General features: G+C 38.9%; 1 protein-coding gene across 1 annotated transcript in view; it reads right to left on the bottom strand.

Annotated features, from left to right (window-relative positions):
• The window catches only part of dhrs11a (dehydrogenase/reductase 11a), a 230,531-nt gene that overhangs the window by 46,372 nt on the left and 167,487 nt on the right, over positions 1–16,672 (bottom strand). The window contains exon 4 of the mRNA XM_028806970.2: positions 7,167–7,296. Within this exon, the coding sequence (XP_028662803.1) occupies positions 7,167–7,296 (130 nt within the window). The remainder of the gene's footprint in view (positions 1–7,166; positions 7,297–16,672) is intronic.

Here is a 16,672-nt window from a genome sequence, read left to right on the forward strand (position 1 = left end):
TACTTTATTAATCCCAATGGGAAATTCACTCCATCACTATGTGCCTGCCCGCCCACTAAGGTCCTCTGATTCTGGTAATCTTGTTGTGCCCCTCACTAATCTACACTCCATGGGTGACAGGGCCTTCAGCTGTATAGAACCCAGACTCTGGAATGACCTACCAAAATTAATCAGGTCAGCTGACTCCATGAATTCTTTTAAAAAACAACTCAAAACTCATCTGTTCAGGAAGGCTTTTAGTTCTACTTGACTTTATTACCCTTCTCTCAGTTTACCTCTCTGTCAAGTTGCTAATGTAACCTGTATGTGTGTGTGCTAGACCATCAATTATGTTGTCTGTTTTTTTCTCAGAATTTACTGTCTTAATCTTCTTTATTTATTTATCTGGTTTGTACAATGCTATATACTGTATATTCTGCCGTTCTTTATTTATTCTGTAAGTGCCTTGAGCATGGGAAAGGCACTATATAAATAAAATGTATTATTAGTATTATTATTATAAAAGCTATGTGTTCCTCTCATCATAGAAAAGAATTAACAGATCACAAACTCTCAGCAGATGCATTTTTGTGAGCACAGCATGTTTACAGCATAAAACTTCAGACCTGAACTACAGTACAATCCAAGGCAAAACCAAACTGAGAGATACCTAGATAAAAGAAAAAACACACTCTTCCTTCTCCTTCCACATGTGAAAATGAAACGAATTTCTCTTAAAAGTGCAAAGCATCACCTGCACTCCTGGAGATGACAAGAAAACAGAGAAAGTTGATTATAATAATAAATAATAAGTTACACTTATTGAGCGCCTTTCATAAACCCAAGGTCCATCCTTGATGGAACCGGTAACCAGTGAAGCTGGGAGAGAACAGGGGAGATGTGAGCAAAACACTTTGTGTGGGTGAGGACTCTAGCTACGGAGTTCTGAATATACTGTAGCTTCTGTATAGATTTTGCACGGAGGCCAATGAAGAGGGAATTACAGTAATCAATACGAGACATTATGAAACAATGAACCAGAGTTTGAGCATCATTAAAGGACAGAAATGGACGGAGGCGGGCAATGTTATGGAGATGATAGAATGAAATTTTTGAAAGAGACCTAATGTGTAGCTCCAAGTTAAGTGATGAATCAAACAAAACACCAAGATTTCTGACAACAGGAGCAGGTTTGACAAGTGTACCATCAACAGAAATAGAGAACTTGGATGCCTTAGAAAGTTGGGATTTTGGACCTACCAGTAACACTTCAGTTTTATTGGCATTAAGTTTGAGAAAGTTATTTTCCATCCATAGCTTAAGATCAGTGATGCATTCAGTGAGTGTGCTGGGAGGTGAATCTGTAGGGGAGTCTGTACTAAGATATAATTGTATATCGTCTGCATAATAGTGGAAGTTAAGGCCATGTCTGCGAATAATCTGACCCAAAGGAAGGATATAAAGTAGAAAAAGTAATGGCCTAAGGACTGAACCCTGAGGGACACCATGCGACATGGGTGAGGTGGAGGATTTATATTGGCCGAGTGTGACAAATTGTTGCCTATTAGAAAGATATGATGTGAGCCATTGAAGGGCTAAGCCAGAGATGCCTACAGCAGAGAGACATGACAGGAGGATTTCATGGTTAACAGTGTCAAATGCTGCACTTAAGTCAAGAAGGAGGAGAATATTAAGGGAACCGCAATCTGCAGACCAGAGAAGATCATTGACTACACGGAGAAGAGCTGTCTCAGTGCTGTGCTGTGTATGAAAGCCAGACTGAAAAGGCTCATAGTGTATTATCTAGAAGAAATGCATGGAGTTATGTAGCAACCACACATTCCATCACCTTAGCCAAAAAAGGGAGATTAGAGATAGGCCTGTAACTGGAGAGAGACAAAGGATCCAGGTCAGGTTTTTAAGGATTGGGGTAACTGCAGCAGTTTTGAGGGCAGTAGGGACAGAACCTGAAATGAAACATGCATTTACCAATGAGGCAATAAGAATACTAATTATGGATGAGCATGTCTTAAGCAGAGAAGTGAGGGCAGGATCAAGCAGACAGGCAGAGGCATTAGATTTATTAATAGGTTCAGAGATGGCAAGGGAGTCAACAAGCGAGAAACAAGTGAGTCTTGATGATGGAGATGGCAGATCAGAATGAGTGAGTAATTGTGGTGTGGAGGGGAAACTGTGATAGATTTGATCAATTTTGGTATTAAATAAATGTAAAAAAGCCTGACACTGTTCAGCTGTATTGGGGCATGCTAGAGGAGGGGGTTGGAGGCGTTTATTAACAGTTCTAAAAAGAGTTCTAGGCCTAGTCTTAGCACCATTTATGAGAGAGGAATAATAGTTGGTGTGAGCAGTGTTAAAGGCATCCATATATTTAAGTATTATAGCTTTATACTTTTGGTTTCAACAAAGCCAGCAAATGTATTTTTGGTTATGTTACTTGACAATAAGTAATAACCTGTCTGACTGGTAAATATTTAGTTTTTATAAGTTTATCCTTCAAAATTTAATGGGAAAATTAAATACACAGTAAAACCTTGTATTTGTTCACAGAAGCTGCCAGCATACGGTGATGCAGAGGCTTCAAACAGCCTAACTGTTTATGGGGGAAGCAGATGTGGCAATGAAGAAAATCATTGGCATTGTACAATAAGCAAGTAATGAGAAATTTGTAACAAGAGAAAGATTTATCTGTTTAACTGGCTAATATACCAAAAAGTTTAACAAAAGCATGTAAAGGCTAGTACCAAATATAAGTAGCACTATTTACTTGGACAATTCTTCTGTCATGAATTAAGCACAGTAAATATAATTCATATGCCTCCGTTCCTTTATAGGAAAAAGTAAGCCAACCATCTTAGATTTATTTTTTGTGCTTTCGTTTTGTTGTGACCTAACAACTTCTTTAATTTTTAATAATTATTCTAAGTCAATTCATTAAGGATATACAGTATATCCAGTTGGGACTTTGCCCAAGGAATTCAATTGTAGCATTTATTGTGTCCTAGAAGGTCTCTGTAAAGACTTGAAATTTTCTTTACTGTTATGTTGTGCTGCCATTTTTTTGTGTTATTGGTGCAGTGTTTGTGTACACCTATCATAATGGGTGTTGTCACGGTAATCATACTGATAACAACCTGGGGAAATGCTGCATGTGGTATCAATGGAGCAAAAATATAAAGTGTGGTGAATGCACCCCATAATTATCCAAAATTGACGGAGTGGTGGCTCTGAGGCTAGGGATCTGCACTGGCAATCGAAAGGTTGCCGGTTCGAATCCCGTAAATGCCAATAGGGACGCTGCTCTGTTGGGCCCTTGAGCAAGGCCCTTAACCTGCAATTGCTGAGCGCTTTGAGTAGTGAGAAAAGCGCTATATAAATGCAAAGAATTACTATTGTTATTAAAATTTGGATAAACCTTACGTGTGTTTAGGTAGCTAATCCTTGGAATGAGTTATTTTGTTTTTCAACATTTCTTTTTGGCTTTAAAACTTCAACATCTCCCTAAAAAAATCCCTCTCTCTCTGAGACAGTACATTTGCTGTCCTTTACCTGTATACTGTAAATAAATCTATTTCTTAGATTTATAACATTCATTCAGTGAACAAGGTCAAAAGCAAGCACAGCATAATGGCTGCAAAAAACGTTTCGGTTAATTTCACCAATCAACACTAGTCACACAGTGTCAGCAGAAAAATTTGAACCCACAACCTCCACATTTGAAGTCCAAAGTCTTAACCACTACAACACACTGCCATTATCTAATGCAATTAGATGTGTTAGTACACTACATAAAATGCACGCTTTTCAACAGTACTTTACAATGTCATATAGTTAAAAGTGTACACCATATATGCTTGTGGTGATTCAACAGCTTAAAAGACATAAGATTTCAAGTGATCTAAAAATGACATTGAATGATATCTTAACTCTTTTAGGGCTGATTTTTTTTTTGTTTCTTTTCTCCCAGGGCTGAATATTTTTCCAAAAACTAACATTTTTTAAAAAAGAACACAAAGCAATTGTTTAACATATCAAATCAACAAAAAATATTTACTTTTGACAAATGTTACTGTCTTGCATGTTGTATGAGCCTGCATACTCTATGATTTCACATACATATCACATACATTTTACACAGCAAAGTCTGATCTCGCTCAAAGCAGCCAATTTCAGTCATTGCCACATTGCACTCCTTACAATACGTGTTGCTTTGGTGCCTATTTTTCAATTGTCTGTTGCTGCACTTTCTAACATATATTGTTAGTGTGTACTGTAGAGAGACAAGTCACCCATTTGCCATCATGCCATGCCACTGCCACCAAGTTTTCTGCCAGCATGAAAACCGTATTGTCACCTCTTTTCATCTTCTGAAACTTTATGAACTTTATGTATGGCATTATAGCCTGGCTCACCCCATGGGATTTGCTTCTGTTTATTACAGAAGTGAATAAAACTTTGCAGCAGCACGTACCTAAGCCACCAGGGGACAAAACACGTTTGGACCAATGCTCCCTGAAGTTATATCACCAGTTCTGTCTCATCTCTATTTGTAATGCCACAGCGGGCTTCATCTCGTCTTTCGTTGTGGGTTTCCACTTTGAAAAATGAGAATGCGATGCAAACGCAGCCCGCGATTCAAAAAAAATCTCTGCCTACCTGTTTGTCTCGTCTGACAGTAGCTGAAAAGCAGCATCAGGAGAGAGCAGCCTGAAGTACAGCAGCTGGTGATCTGCCGTGTCCAACAGCAAGCCATGCCGTCTTGTAAACTCCAGTAGCCAGATCAGCTCTCAACGGATCAATGTCTGTGTATTTATCCCATGCGAACCTTGCCGTAGATGCATCGGCTGCGCGAAGGCACGCAACTGGCAGCAGATCCGCTGGCGCGGCATCGGCTGGTGTCTGATCAGCTGATGCCTGCTTCTAACTCTCTTGCTCGATCTCCTGATCACTGCCAATAAAGTCCGTTTCTGAAAAATCAAGAGTCCGACTCCGCGATAATGCGCAAATGCGCATAATTCGAGTGTTTTCTTTTCTGCACTTGCTTCGCTGCCTTTTCACATGTCGGTGCCATCTTGCCTGTTTACATTTCGCAACTCACGCACACGCAATGTTTATTTGCCGAATCAACGAGTCTAGCATTCCTCCAAGCACAGAGGGAATGCCTGTGACGTGACAGTGAGATTTGTCGCCATTAACAGCTGATTGTCGCCCTCTATCCCTGGATGTCGACTTTTGTCGACATTCGCCTTCAACCCCTCCTGTCGACAAAAGTCGACATCCGCCCTAAAAGAGTTAATGTCTGTGTCTTACTGAAATTAAAATTTCTAAAAGAAATACATGATGGAAAATTGAAATCTTTGTTGAAGTCTCGAGATAAAATTGTTACTGCTTTGGACCACGACCTTCATTTTACGTATGTGTTATCTAGAAATTATGGTATCAGATGTAGCTGTTACGTTGTTTTTATTGTAACACTAATTACATACAGTATTTGTTCACTCTGTGCTTACAGAACCCCTACATAATCATTTTCCTCTTACAATAATTTCTTGATAAACTATTTTTTACTAAATTTAAATGGGGATACAGTAAAACCTTGGATTGCGAGTAACTTGGTCTGTGAGTGTTTTGCAAGACAAGCTAAAATTTTTAATAAATTTTAACTTGATAAACGAGCGAGGTCTTGCAATACGAATAGTGCGTATATGCTTTGTCTACCGAGCATCACATGGGAATTGTGGGTAATCGTCTCCCATGCTCATTCTCAGTCGGCGTGCCTCACTCATATAGTTAATATCCATATAAGCGTATACTGTTTACTATAGCATGGTGACCACGTGTATGTTTGTGTGCTGTAACGTGCGAGACCCTGTCTTGCACCCCAAAACACGAGGCTCCGTCTCAGTACTTTAGCAAAACCAGCTTTATTCAGCGTAAAACAGGAACAGCACAGTTATTTATTGTAGTGGGATCTACCGCTCTCCTATACAGAGACACAGCAATCAGGCAGGGTCGTGGCCAGGTTAGTGGCTAAGTAATACTGTGCTCTTGCATTTATAATGTTCCTTGCATCACCCATCGATGGCAGGCGCTTATAGCTTGTCCGAGATCTTTTCTGATTCACTTTTATGGCAAACTGCTACAGCGCCGGAAGCCTGCAGTTGCTTTGGGACGCTCTTCCGCGTGTTGCCCCATTGGGGGGGAACCCCAAAAGAGTTTACAATCCTACAGTGCATAAAGCATTTTTTAAATTTTGTGTCCAAGTGTAGTGACTCTTCAGGCAAAAGCAACTGTCACTGGATAGGTTTTCTTGTTAAAGTCGCAAAAAAAAGAAAAAGATTCCAGTGAGCAAACAGATAGCAGTGATTCCATTAGTTAGAGTGAGTCATCCTACACAATAACTCTCCTCCTCCTCTCCTCTCTCTCGTCTCCCTCACACCAGCCACAATTCTTTTCAAAGGTAAAGGGCGGGTTAATTTGTTTTACATATTTTTACTTTATATTTTGTGTTAATCATTTTTATATAAATATTTGTGGGTTGTGAAACGAATTATCTGTGTTTCCATTATTTCTTATGGGGAAATTCACTTTGATATACGAATGCTTTGGATTACAAGCACGAATTATGCTCGCAAACCGAGGTTCTACTGTATGTTTTGTAGTCGCGAGTGCCTGTGAGATAAATAAGAGGAAAATATACAAAATACAAAAGCTGAAGTGACCTCTCTCAAGGTAAATTTGTAGTAGTAAACTAATTTGTACATTGAAGTCTCACAGAATGTTTCACTGTGTTAAGACAGATGAATTTGCCAATTCAATAATGCTTTTCAATGGGAGATTTTGAAATTTATGAAATTTTACAAGTTGTACAGCATGCTCTATTTGTGGTAATAAAAAGCTAACTTTCTCATTAGAGAATAAAAGTGCCATATTTTAACAAAATTGGTCCACTAGGAGTCAACTTGTTTCATGACATGTTTCAGACAGACATGTCAATGGTATTATGTGCTTTTTGCATTATATACAAATGCACCTAAAAAATCAAGTGTAAACCTACCAAACTAAACACCCAACACAATGTTTAGTTAAATGCCTAATTAATCTGCTTTTGAACTTTTTGTTGTTATTTCATAAAGAATATTTAAAGCCACAAAGGCTCATTTACTTACCGTGGCCCTGATGTGGCTCTTGGCTTCTCGAAGTTCTTGGCGGAGGCCCTCTGTCAATGCTGTTACTGCATACTTGGTTGCTGAATAAAAGTGAACAGCAGGCTGGTGGACTACTCTGTGGCCACACATGCTAAAAAAAATACATTTTTATTTCAGTTCAAAGTCTGTGTGCATGCTTATAACATGTAGGATATAAAACAATGTGCTAAAAAAACTGAAATTTATTTACACTATAACATAATCTGGCTCCACCATAAACAATCACGGCAGCCTGTAAGGTTGCACATTTATTACAATACTCTGATCTTCAACAAAGCTGTAAAACATGCTAGTGATTGCATTAAACAAATTACACCTGACCCAGCCAGGCCCCTCCATAACATTTTATCCAGATTGACTCTTTGGTTGAAATTGCACAATGTATCTTATACTTTGCACAACTCCTAAATTCAGTTGTTCTACTATTATCTAATACTAGAGGTATAACAATAAAGGTACATACATTACTATAGCTTGATATAACGGCTTAAGAGATTAGTATATTCTTTGAACCAAATTCATCAATGGAGTACTTCCTAAATTTTATGTGTGATTTACTATCCTCAATAGTAAACAATAAACCTACTGTGGACTAGGGACGGGAAGGTTAATGGTTACTATAACTAACGGTGGTGAAATTCAAAATGGCTATTACACTGCTTCATATTTTAATTACCACTATTAACCTTTGTTGTTTACCTTCCTTTCAAAACAAATGCTCCATGTTCTAAACATTATGTAATCACACACTCATAGCAAGCAAATTCGATATCCAGTACTTTACTATAATTATGAAGGAAGTGATTCAAAGCTCTTTAACTCATGTGACAGATAGGGGCAATGTCGTCCCCTTGAACCATCAGACCACACATCAGACACCAGATAAAAGTCAAAATATTAAATTTATCATTATAATAAAGTACACAAAGCACCCTCCACTCCACAATACTCATAAACAATCAATACAATATCACAATCCTCCACTCCCAGGAGCTCAGTCACCCCATCCTCCCAACTCAGCTCAACTTGCTGGGTTTTCCCAGAGTCCTTTATAGTCCTTGACCCGGAAGTGCTTCTTTCTCTCAGTCCACGTGATTTCATAACACTTCCAGGTCAGGTGAAAACTCCTTTTCCTCGTCCCGGAAGTACTTCATTAATTCCATTCCCATGACTAAAAATTACTTCTGGGCTATAATAAAATTCCTTGGCCCCCATGGTATCCAGCAGGGTTGTGATGTAAAACTCCATTGTCCATGATGCCCTGCTGGAACTCGGGGCACCTACATGTTGCAAGAAGGGCTCCACCTGGCGGTGTGGGGGTATTGGCCAGGATGAACTGCCGGCCATATACTACACTCATTAAACAGGTAAAGTCTTAAGTGAGGTTGTAGTTTGGTTATAAGAAATTAATTGAAGATAACTACTCTATCTGTAGAATGTACAGAAAGAAAGTGGCATGAAAAAGGGATGGTCTTCCCCGGTGACCATCACACACTTGCTATACAGCAAATTCAAGGTAATGCAATGTTCAACTTTCTGTTTCTCTTTTTGACTACATGTGTAGGGTGTAAAATTTGATGTGGGATTGCTGGTATCCCAAACAAACTATTTTTAAAACAAATTATATTACCCACAAATTTTAATTTTTAAAGCACAAATTTTTCTGTACATATTTATTTTGTAAGAAAATTCTCTTGGCTGTTGTAAGAACATTCAACATCTTTTGAAAGTTATTGCTTTATTTGTTACTTAGGCATTCATTATTTTATCATTGATAGATAGATAGATAGATAGATAGATAGATAGATAGATAGATAGATAGATAGATAGATAGATAGATAGATAGATAGATAGATACTTTATTAATCCCAATGGAAAATTCACATTCTCCAGCAGCAGCATACTGATACAATAAATAATATTAAATTAAAGATTGATAATAATGCAGGTGAAAAACAGAACAACAGACAATAACTTTGTATTATGTTAAATGTTAATGTTTACCCCCCCCCCCCCCCCCCGGGTGGAGTTGAAGAGTCGCATAGTTTGGGGGAGGAACGATCTCCTCCTCAATCTGTCAGTGGAGCAGGACAGTGACAGCAGTCTGTCGCTGAAGCTGCTCTTCTGTCTGGAGATGATACTATTTAGTGGATGCAGTGGATTCTCCATAATTGATAGGAGCCTGCTGAGCGCCTGTCGCTCTGCCACAGATGTTAAACTGTCCAGCTCCATGCCAACAACAGAGCCTGCATTCCTCACCAGTTTGTCCAGGCGTAAGGCGTCTTTCTTCTTAATGCTGCCTCCCCAGCATACCACCACGTAGAAGAGGGCGCTCGCCACAACTGTCTGATAGAACATCTGCAGCATCTTTTTGCAGATGTTGAAGGACGCCAGCCTTCTAAGGAAGTATAGTCGGCTCTGTCCTTTCTTGCACAGAGCATCAGTACTGGCAGTCCAGTCTAATTTATCATCCAGCTGCACTCCCAGATATTTATAGGTCTGCACCATCTGCACAGTCACCTTTGATGACCACGGGGTCCATGAGGGGTCTGGGTCTCCTAAAATCCACCACCAGCTCCTTGGTTTTGCTGGTGTTCAGTTGTAGGTGGTTTGAGTCGCACCATTTAACAAAGTCATTGATTAGGTCCCTATACTCCTACTCCTGCCCACTCCTGATGCAGCCCACAATAGCAGTGTCATCAGCGAACTTTTGCACATGGCAGGACTCCGAGTTGTACTGGAAGTCCGATGTATATAGGCTGAACAGGACCGGAGAAAGTACAGTCCCTTGTGGCGCTCCTGTGTTGCTGACCACAATGTCTGACGTGCAGTTCCCAAGACGCACATACTGAGGTCTGTCTTTAAGATAGTCCACGATCCATGTCACTAGGTATGAATCTACTCCCATCTCTGTCAGCTTGTCCCTAAGGAGCAGAGGTTGGATTGTGTTGAAGGCGCTAGAGATGTCTAGAAACATAATTCTTACAGCACCACTGCCTCTGTCTAAGTGAGAGAGGGATCGGTGTAGCATATAGATGATTGTGTACATTGATGATTATGTACATTGTGTACATTTAGTTAAGCTCACAAGCACAGGAATGTTACCTCTCTAATGCAGTTGGTCCAGACTAAGGTGGGATTTGACAATCAACTTGTTCAGTGGAACTGTGTGACTGCACAGCAGGAGTCTAAAACATGGGGATTCTGGTGCTGTTTGTTTACATTAGAAGGAACTCAATTAAACTTGATTAAATTGATGGCTAAAAACAAGGTGATGTATAATCTTGTATTGAAATCAATGCAAAAATTCTGGAAATTGGCTTGAATTGTTTAATTAATTCATGTCCAGTTTCGCTGCTTTATATTTGACAAACCGACTGTTGCCAATCTATGCTACATTGAGACTCGTAATTGTCATTTCAATAAACTGTTGCTGGTGGGCCTGAATTTACTGACACAAAAAATCCAATAGGAAAAACTGTTCAAAGGCACCTTTCAAGAAAATCAGTGGTAGATATACCCACTGCTAACACTGCCACCTAATTCTGAAAAGGACGTTTTAGCAGAAAAATGATGACTTTGTAAAACACCTTTCTTAATAATACTACATTTCACCTTTACTTCTCTTGTGTTTTTAAGAAATGTGATTTGGTTTTTGGCAACAGTTCATGGTAATCTAAAACCCACTTATTCCAAAATAAGAGCCTATCCTGGCAGAACTGAGCACAATGCAGGAAAGGGCCTGGACAGGGTATCAGTTAATCACAGAGTTCACTCCTGCACATATCCACACTTACACTGAGACCATTGCTTTGAGGATGTTGGAGGAAAACTGGAGACGCCAGAGGTAAAGCTCAAGACACAGAGAGAACATGCGAACTACACAGAGACAATCAGATTCTGGATTTGAACCTAGTAAGCTGGATCTGCAAAAAGGTAGTGCTAATCGGTGTGCACTACTACTCCACCTAAACTATGAATATGCAACCTATAATTTAAGTAAATATTTAAAATTTCTTAAATTAAATGTATTCCAGCCTTATGCTGACTTCTCAACTGTTTAAAAATTCCAGCACATTTTATTTTAAAATAACTAGAATTGTTCAACTGATGCAATTATTTCTCAGTAGGTCTATCTTATTGGAAAATATGAATGGAAAATTCTACATGAAAAATTAAAGAATTACTTAATATAGGTGATAATAGCAGACATAAATTATGCGAAAGAACAGCAGCTAACTTTATCTATTCAAGTTTATAAACTGCAGTAAACATCTGAAAGAATAAGCTGACATTAAAAGAATAGCAAATTGCTTTTTAAACTGTGGATTTTTGAAACCTCCTCCCCCCAAGGCACTTTCATTGTTCCTGCAGAGTCTGAAATCCCCATTTCTGTTAAACTGAAGGGGGTATTTCTCCCAGTTTCAAAAATTAATTCTAAGCCCTGATATCTATTGTCTCGATGTATGTATTACCCATGTGTCTGCACTGTTTATTGCACAATCCAGATGGAAGAGGTACTCTGTAAAGCTGCTAAATAAAGAAAATCCAAAGGTAGTATTTGGGGATCGAGTACCAAATGAAGGACTAATACCAAGAATAAGGAAAGGCAACAGGATCGGCTGAAATACAAGCAGAAGTGTGGAAGAGTTTAGAAGAAGAGGGAGTAGATGTGTTGTGGGATCTAATGCAGAAGATCTATGAACAGGAGAGAACACAAGAGGAGTGAAGGAACAGTGTGATTGTACCCATTAATAAGGAGAAAGGTGATATTCAGGTTTGTGGCAACTATAGAGGGATAAAGCTGATTTCACACACAATGAAAATTTGGTAAAGGGTTATAGAGGGAAGTCTTAGAGAAAAGACCACCACAGGGAAGGAGCAATTTGGTTTTATGCTGGGGAGAGGAACAACTGATGCCTTCTTTCAATTGAGACCGATGACAAGGAAGCATCAAGAAAAACAGAAAGGATGTTAATTGATTTGGAGAAAGTGGTATGACAGAGTGCTACATTAAGTGGTCTGGAAGTGCATGAACGGAAAAGAATTAGCACAGAAGTATGTGAGAATTGTCCAGGATATGTATGAGGGAGTAAGGGCTCGAGTTAAAAGCAGTGTTGGGGCAACAGACAAGATCCTAGTTACAGTAGGTCTGCACCAAGGATTTTCTTTAAGTCCTTACTTCTTTGATCTGGTTATGGATGATTTTAAGTCATGGCATAAAATACCAATCCCCCAGTGTATGCTTTTTGCTGGTGACATTGTGATGTGTAGCACTAGAAAAGAGATAGTGAGAGAAGTCAGAAGATGGAGAAGGCCTTTGGAAGATAGAAGGTTGAAGATAAATAGGAAGAAGACAGAATATACTGTATTAGGTTTAATAATGATCAGGATTCAGAAGTTAGCCTGCAGGGAGAGGTGTTGAAGAGAGGGGATACATTTTTAAAATTTTTTTACTGATTTTATTGTAATAATTCCATACAAATAGATCAATTTTTACAAAAAAAAATAGGATTGAAAACAAATCCACCCTCACCCCTGAGAAAAAGAGCATGGCCAACTTAAAAATAGTAATTGAATAGTTTAATAGGCGGATACAGATAAATGGAGAAGAAAAAGAAATGGGGAGATAATCTACATCCTTAGTGCTTTAAGAGCTTATTCTAAAAAATTATTGATTAGATCCTGCCAGGTTTTGAAAACGTTCTGCACAGATCCTCTAAGTGAGAATTAGATTTTTTCCAATTTCAAATAATATAAAACATCAGTTACCCACTGACTTAAAAGAGGAGAGTTAGGATTCTTCCAGTTTAGCAAAATAAGTCTGTGTGCCAATAGTGTAGTGAAGGCAATCACAGTTTGTTTGTCCTTCTCCACTTTAAGCCCATCTAGAAGAACACCAAGCACAGCTGTTAGTGGATTAGGAGGGATTGTGACACCAAGGCTGTCTGAAAGGTACTTAAAAATTTTTGTCCAGAATGATGTTAATTTGGTGAAGGCCCAGAACATGTGACCCAGTGAGGCTAGAACTTGATTGCAGCGTTCACAGGTTGGATCTTGCCCTGGAAACATTTTGGACAATTTCAAGCGAGACAGATATGCTCGCTATATAATTTTGAGCTGAATAATTGTATGCTTTGCGCATATGGAGCTCGAATGAATTTCTGCATTGCTACCTTCCACTCTTCTGTACTTCCACTTTTCTGATATGTCCAGCTAACACAGGGCACAAGGCAGGAAACAAACCCCAGGCAGGGCACCAGCCCACCGCAGGGCGTGCACATACACACACCAAGGACAATTTAGAATCGCCAATGCACCTAACCTGCATGTCTTTGGACTGTGGGAGGAAACCCACGCAGACACGGGGAGAACATGCAAACTCCACACAGGGAAGGCCTGGGATGCGAACCCTTGTCTCCTAACTGCAAGGCAGCAGCGCTACCCACTGCACCACCGTGCCACCCTGAAAGAAATGTGTTGCTGGAAAATTAAATTTGGAATGTAATTATTCATAGGATGCAAAGATGTTGTCTATATAAAGATCTCTAAGCAATTTAAATACAAATGTTTTCCAGATATTAAAAACTGCATATGTTTGCGAGGGTTGAAAAAGGTGGTTCTCATGCAGAGGTGCTACAGATAAAAGATTCTCCATCTTAAAATGCTTTCTACATTGGTTCCATATTCTGAGTGAGTGAAGCACAACTGGGTTATTAGTATATTGGCGATAACTTGCATTTATTGGGGCACAATGCAGGGAATATAGAGAAGTACTGCAGGATTTTATTTCTATTGCTGACCAAGCCTGTGTATGTTCATATATTTGTGTCCAGGTTTTTAATAGCTTGTATGTTTGCTGCCCAGTAGTAAAACTGAAAGTTAGGCAGAGCCATGCCACCTTCTGTCTTAGGTCTTTGTAGAGTCGCTCTTTAGATACGTGGATGTTTTAGGTTCGAAATAAATGAGGTTATGGTTGAATCTAATTGCTTAAAGAATGATTTATTGATGTATATTGGAATGTTTTGAAATAAAATGAGAAGCTTAGGAAGGATATTCATCTTAACAACATTAATTCTTCCAGCTAAAGTGAGGTGGAGGGTTGACCATCTATTCAAGTCTTGCTTAATTTTTTCCATACAGACGGTGAAATTTTGTTGATAAAGAGATTTATGTTTACTTGTGATATTTACCCCTACGTATTTAAACTGATCTGCAATAATAAAAGGGAAGGTGTCCAATCTAATATTGTATGCTTGAGAATTCACTGGAAAGAGCACACTTTTATTCAAAGTAATTCTGAGACCAGAGATCTTTTGAAATTCTGTAAGTGCTGTTAAGACTGCAGGCACAGTATTTTGTGGGTCTGATATACACAAAACCATATCATCTGCATATAGAGAAATTTTCTGTTCCAGTTCTTCTCTGATAATCCCCTTTATCTGATAAGCATTTCGACAGTGAACTGTCAGTGGTTCAATGGCGATTGCAAATAGCAGTGGTGACAAGGGGCATCCTTGTCTGGTACCACGTTCTAGTTTAAAGTACTCTGAACTAATGTTGTTAATACAAACTGAAGCTTCCGGATTGGTATACAGTAGTTTGATCCATGCGCAAATATTCAGGCCAAACCCAAATTTTTGCGTTTGAGATTGGAAGCTAAGTGTCAGCCTTAACACATAAATCCAGTTTGATCTTGTATATTACCGAAGGCAGCACTTTCTCCATCCTTGTGGCTAGGACTTTGGAGAGTATCTTAACATCATTATTCAGAAGTGAAATTGGTCTGTATGATGCAGATTGTAATAAGTCCTTGTTTTGTTATGGAAAGACGGTGATTAATGCTTGGCGAAAAGTTTGAGGTAGAATCTGATTGTCTCTAGCTTCTGTAAATATTGCTAATAAGAGGGGAGCTAGCTGAGTAGAGAATTTCTTATAAAATTCGACAGGGTAGCCATCAGGGCCTGGTGCTTTTCTGCTCTGAAGTGACTTTATAGCATCTAGTAATTCTGATAGAGCCAGAGGTTTATCCAATTCCTCCGCAATAAAAGTATCTAATTATGGTATCTGTAATGTATCCAGAAATGCATTAGATTGTGTGTTGTCTTCTTTGAACTCAATAGAATATGAGGATATATAGTAGTCTCTAAATATGTGCATTATATTTTTATGGTCAATGATTTTATCTCCGTTCGTGTTGGTGATTGCTGGGATTGTATTGCGAACTTCTTGCTTGCGGATTTGTTGAGCTAAGAGCTTATTAACTTTCTCTCCATGTTCACAGTAATGATGTCTTGATTTAAAAATGAGTTATTCAGTTTCTTTGGCTGTTAAGAGGTTGCGCTCTCAATGCAGAGCCTGTCTTTTCCTATGAAAAGCTTCACTTGGACACCTGGCATGTTCTTGATCTATTCTAGTAATTTCGCTGGTTAGCTCTGATACCTTCTTGGTTTCTAATTTATTTCTGTGGAAAAGATATGAAATAATCTGTCCTCTTAAGAAGGCCTTTAGAGTTTCCCAGAGTATTTCTGCAGAGATCTCTGAGGATGTGTTTGTCTCTAAAAAAATAAAGCAGCTGCAACGGAGCTCTGCTTCAGACGTCCATCTCCCGTAACGGACGAGACCAAATATCTAGGATCAATGGTAGCCCGAGATGGAAAACTAGATGCAGAGTTAACCTATAGAATGGATTCTAGATAGAACAATTGGAAGAAGGTATCAGGAGTATTGCGTGATCAAAGAATTAAAGGATTGTTAAAAAGGTAAGGGTTTAGACAGTGTTAAGACCAGCAATGATGTATGAAGCTGAGACATGGGCAGTAAAGTGATGACTTTAAAATATAAAGAAAATACTAGAAGCTAGCCTCCTACCATTGGGCAGATACAGAAAATAGATTAGTAAAGACCCTTTCATGCAGTGTTAATGTGGCACTGCAAAAAACAAGACTGTCTACTATATATAAATCTAAACAAAAGTTAATCAGACGAAAAGTATCAAGTAATATACACATTTGTGGACCTATACTAGTGCTTAATTTTTTTCTTAACCTCCCTTTCAAATGGCAGTGTGGTGCAGGGATTAGCAGTTTTACACCACAGATTCAGAATGCTCAGTTCAAGTGCTGTGTCTCTGAGCATGAACATGGTTGCAGTGGTTTTTCTCCAGGCACTATAGTTTTCCACCTAAATTCCAAAAATGTATATGATAGTGTGACAGATTGGGGCACTCTTGCTCACTTGAACCCTCGGACACTACGCCAGACACCAGGTAAAAGTCCAATAATTATTTTTATTTGGACAAATACGTGCACCAAGCACCCTCCACTCCACAATACTCATACAATAAACAATACTTCTCAATAATACTAATCAATCCTCCACTCCCAGACGTGTTGCCACCCTTCCACCCAGCTCAGCTCAAAGTCTGGGATTTCCCACTGTCCTTTTATAGTCCTTGACCTGGAAGT

Source organism: Erpetoichthys calabaricus, chromosome 8 (assembly GCF_900747795.2).
Source record: "Erpetoichthys calabaricus chromosome 8, fErpCal1.3, whole genome shotgun sequence".
NCBI classification, from domain to species: Eukaryota; Metazoa; Chordata; class Cladistia; order Polypteriformes; family Polypteridae; genus Erpetoichthys; species Erpetoichthys calabaricus.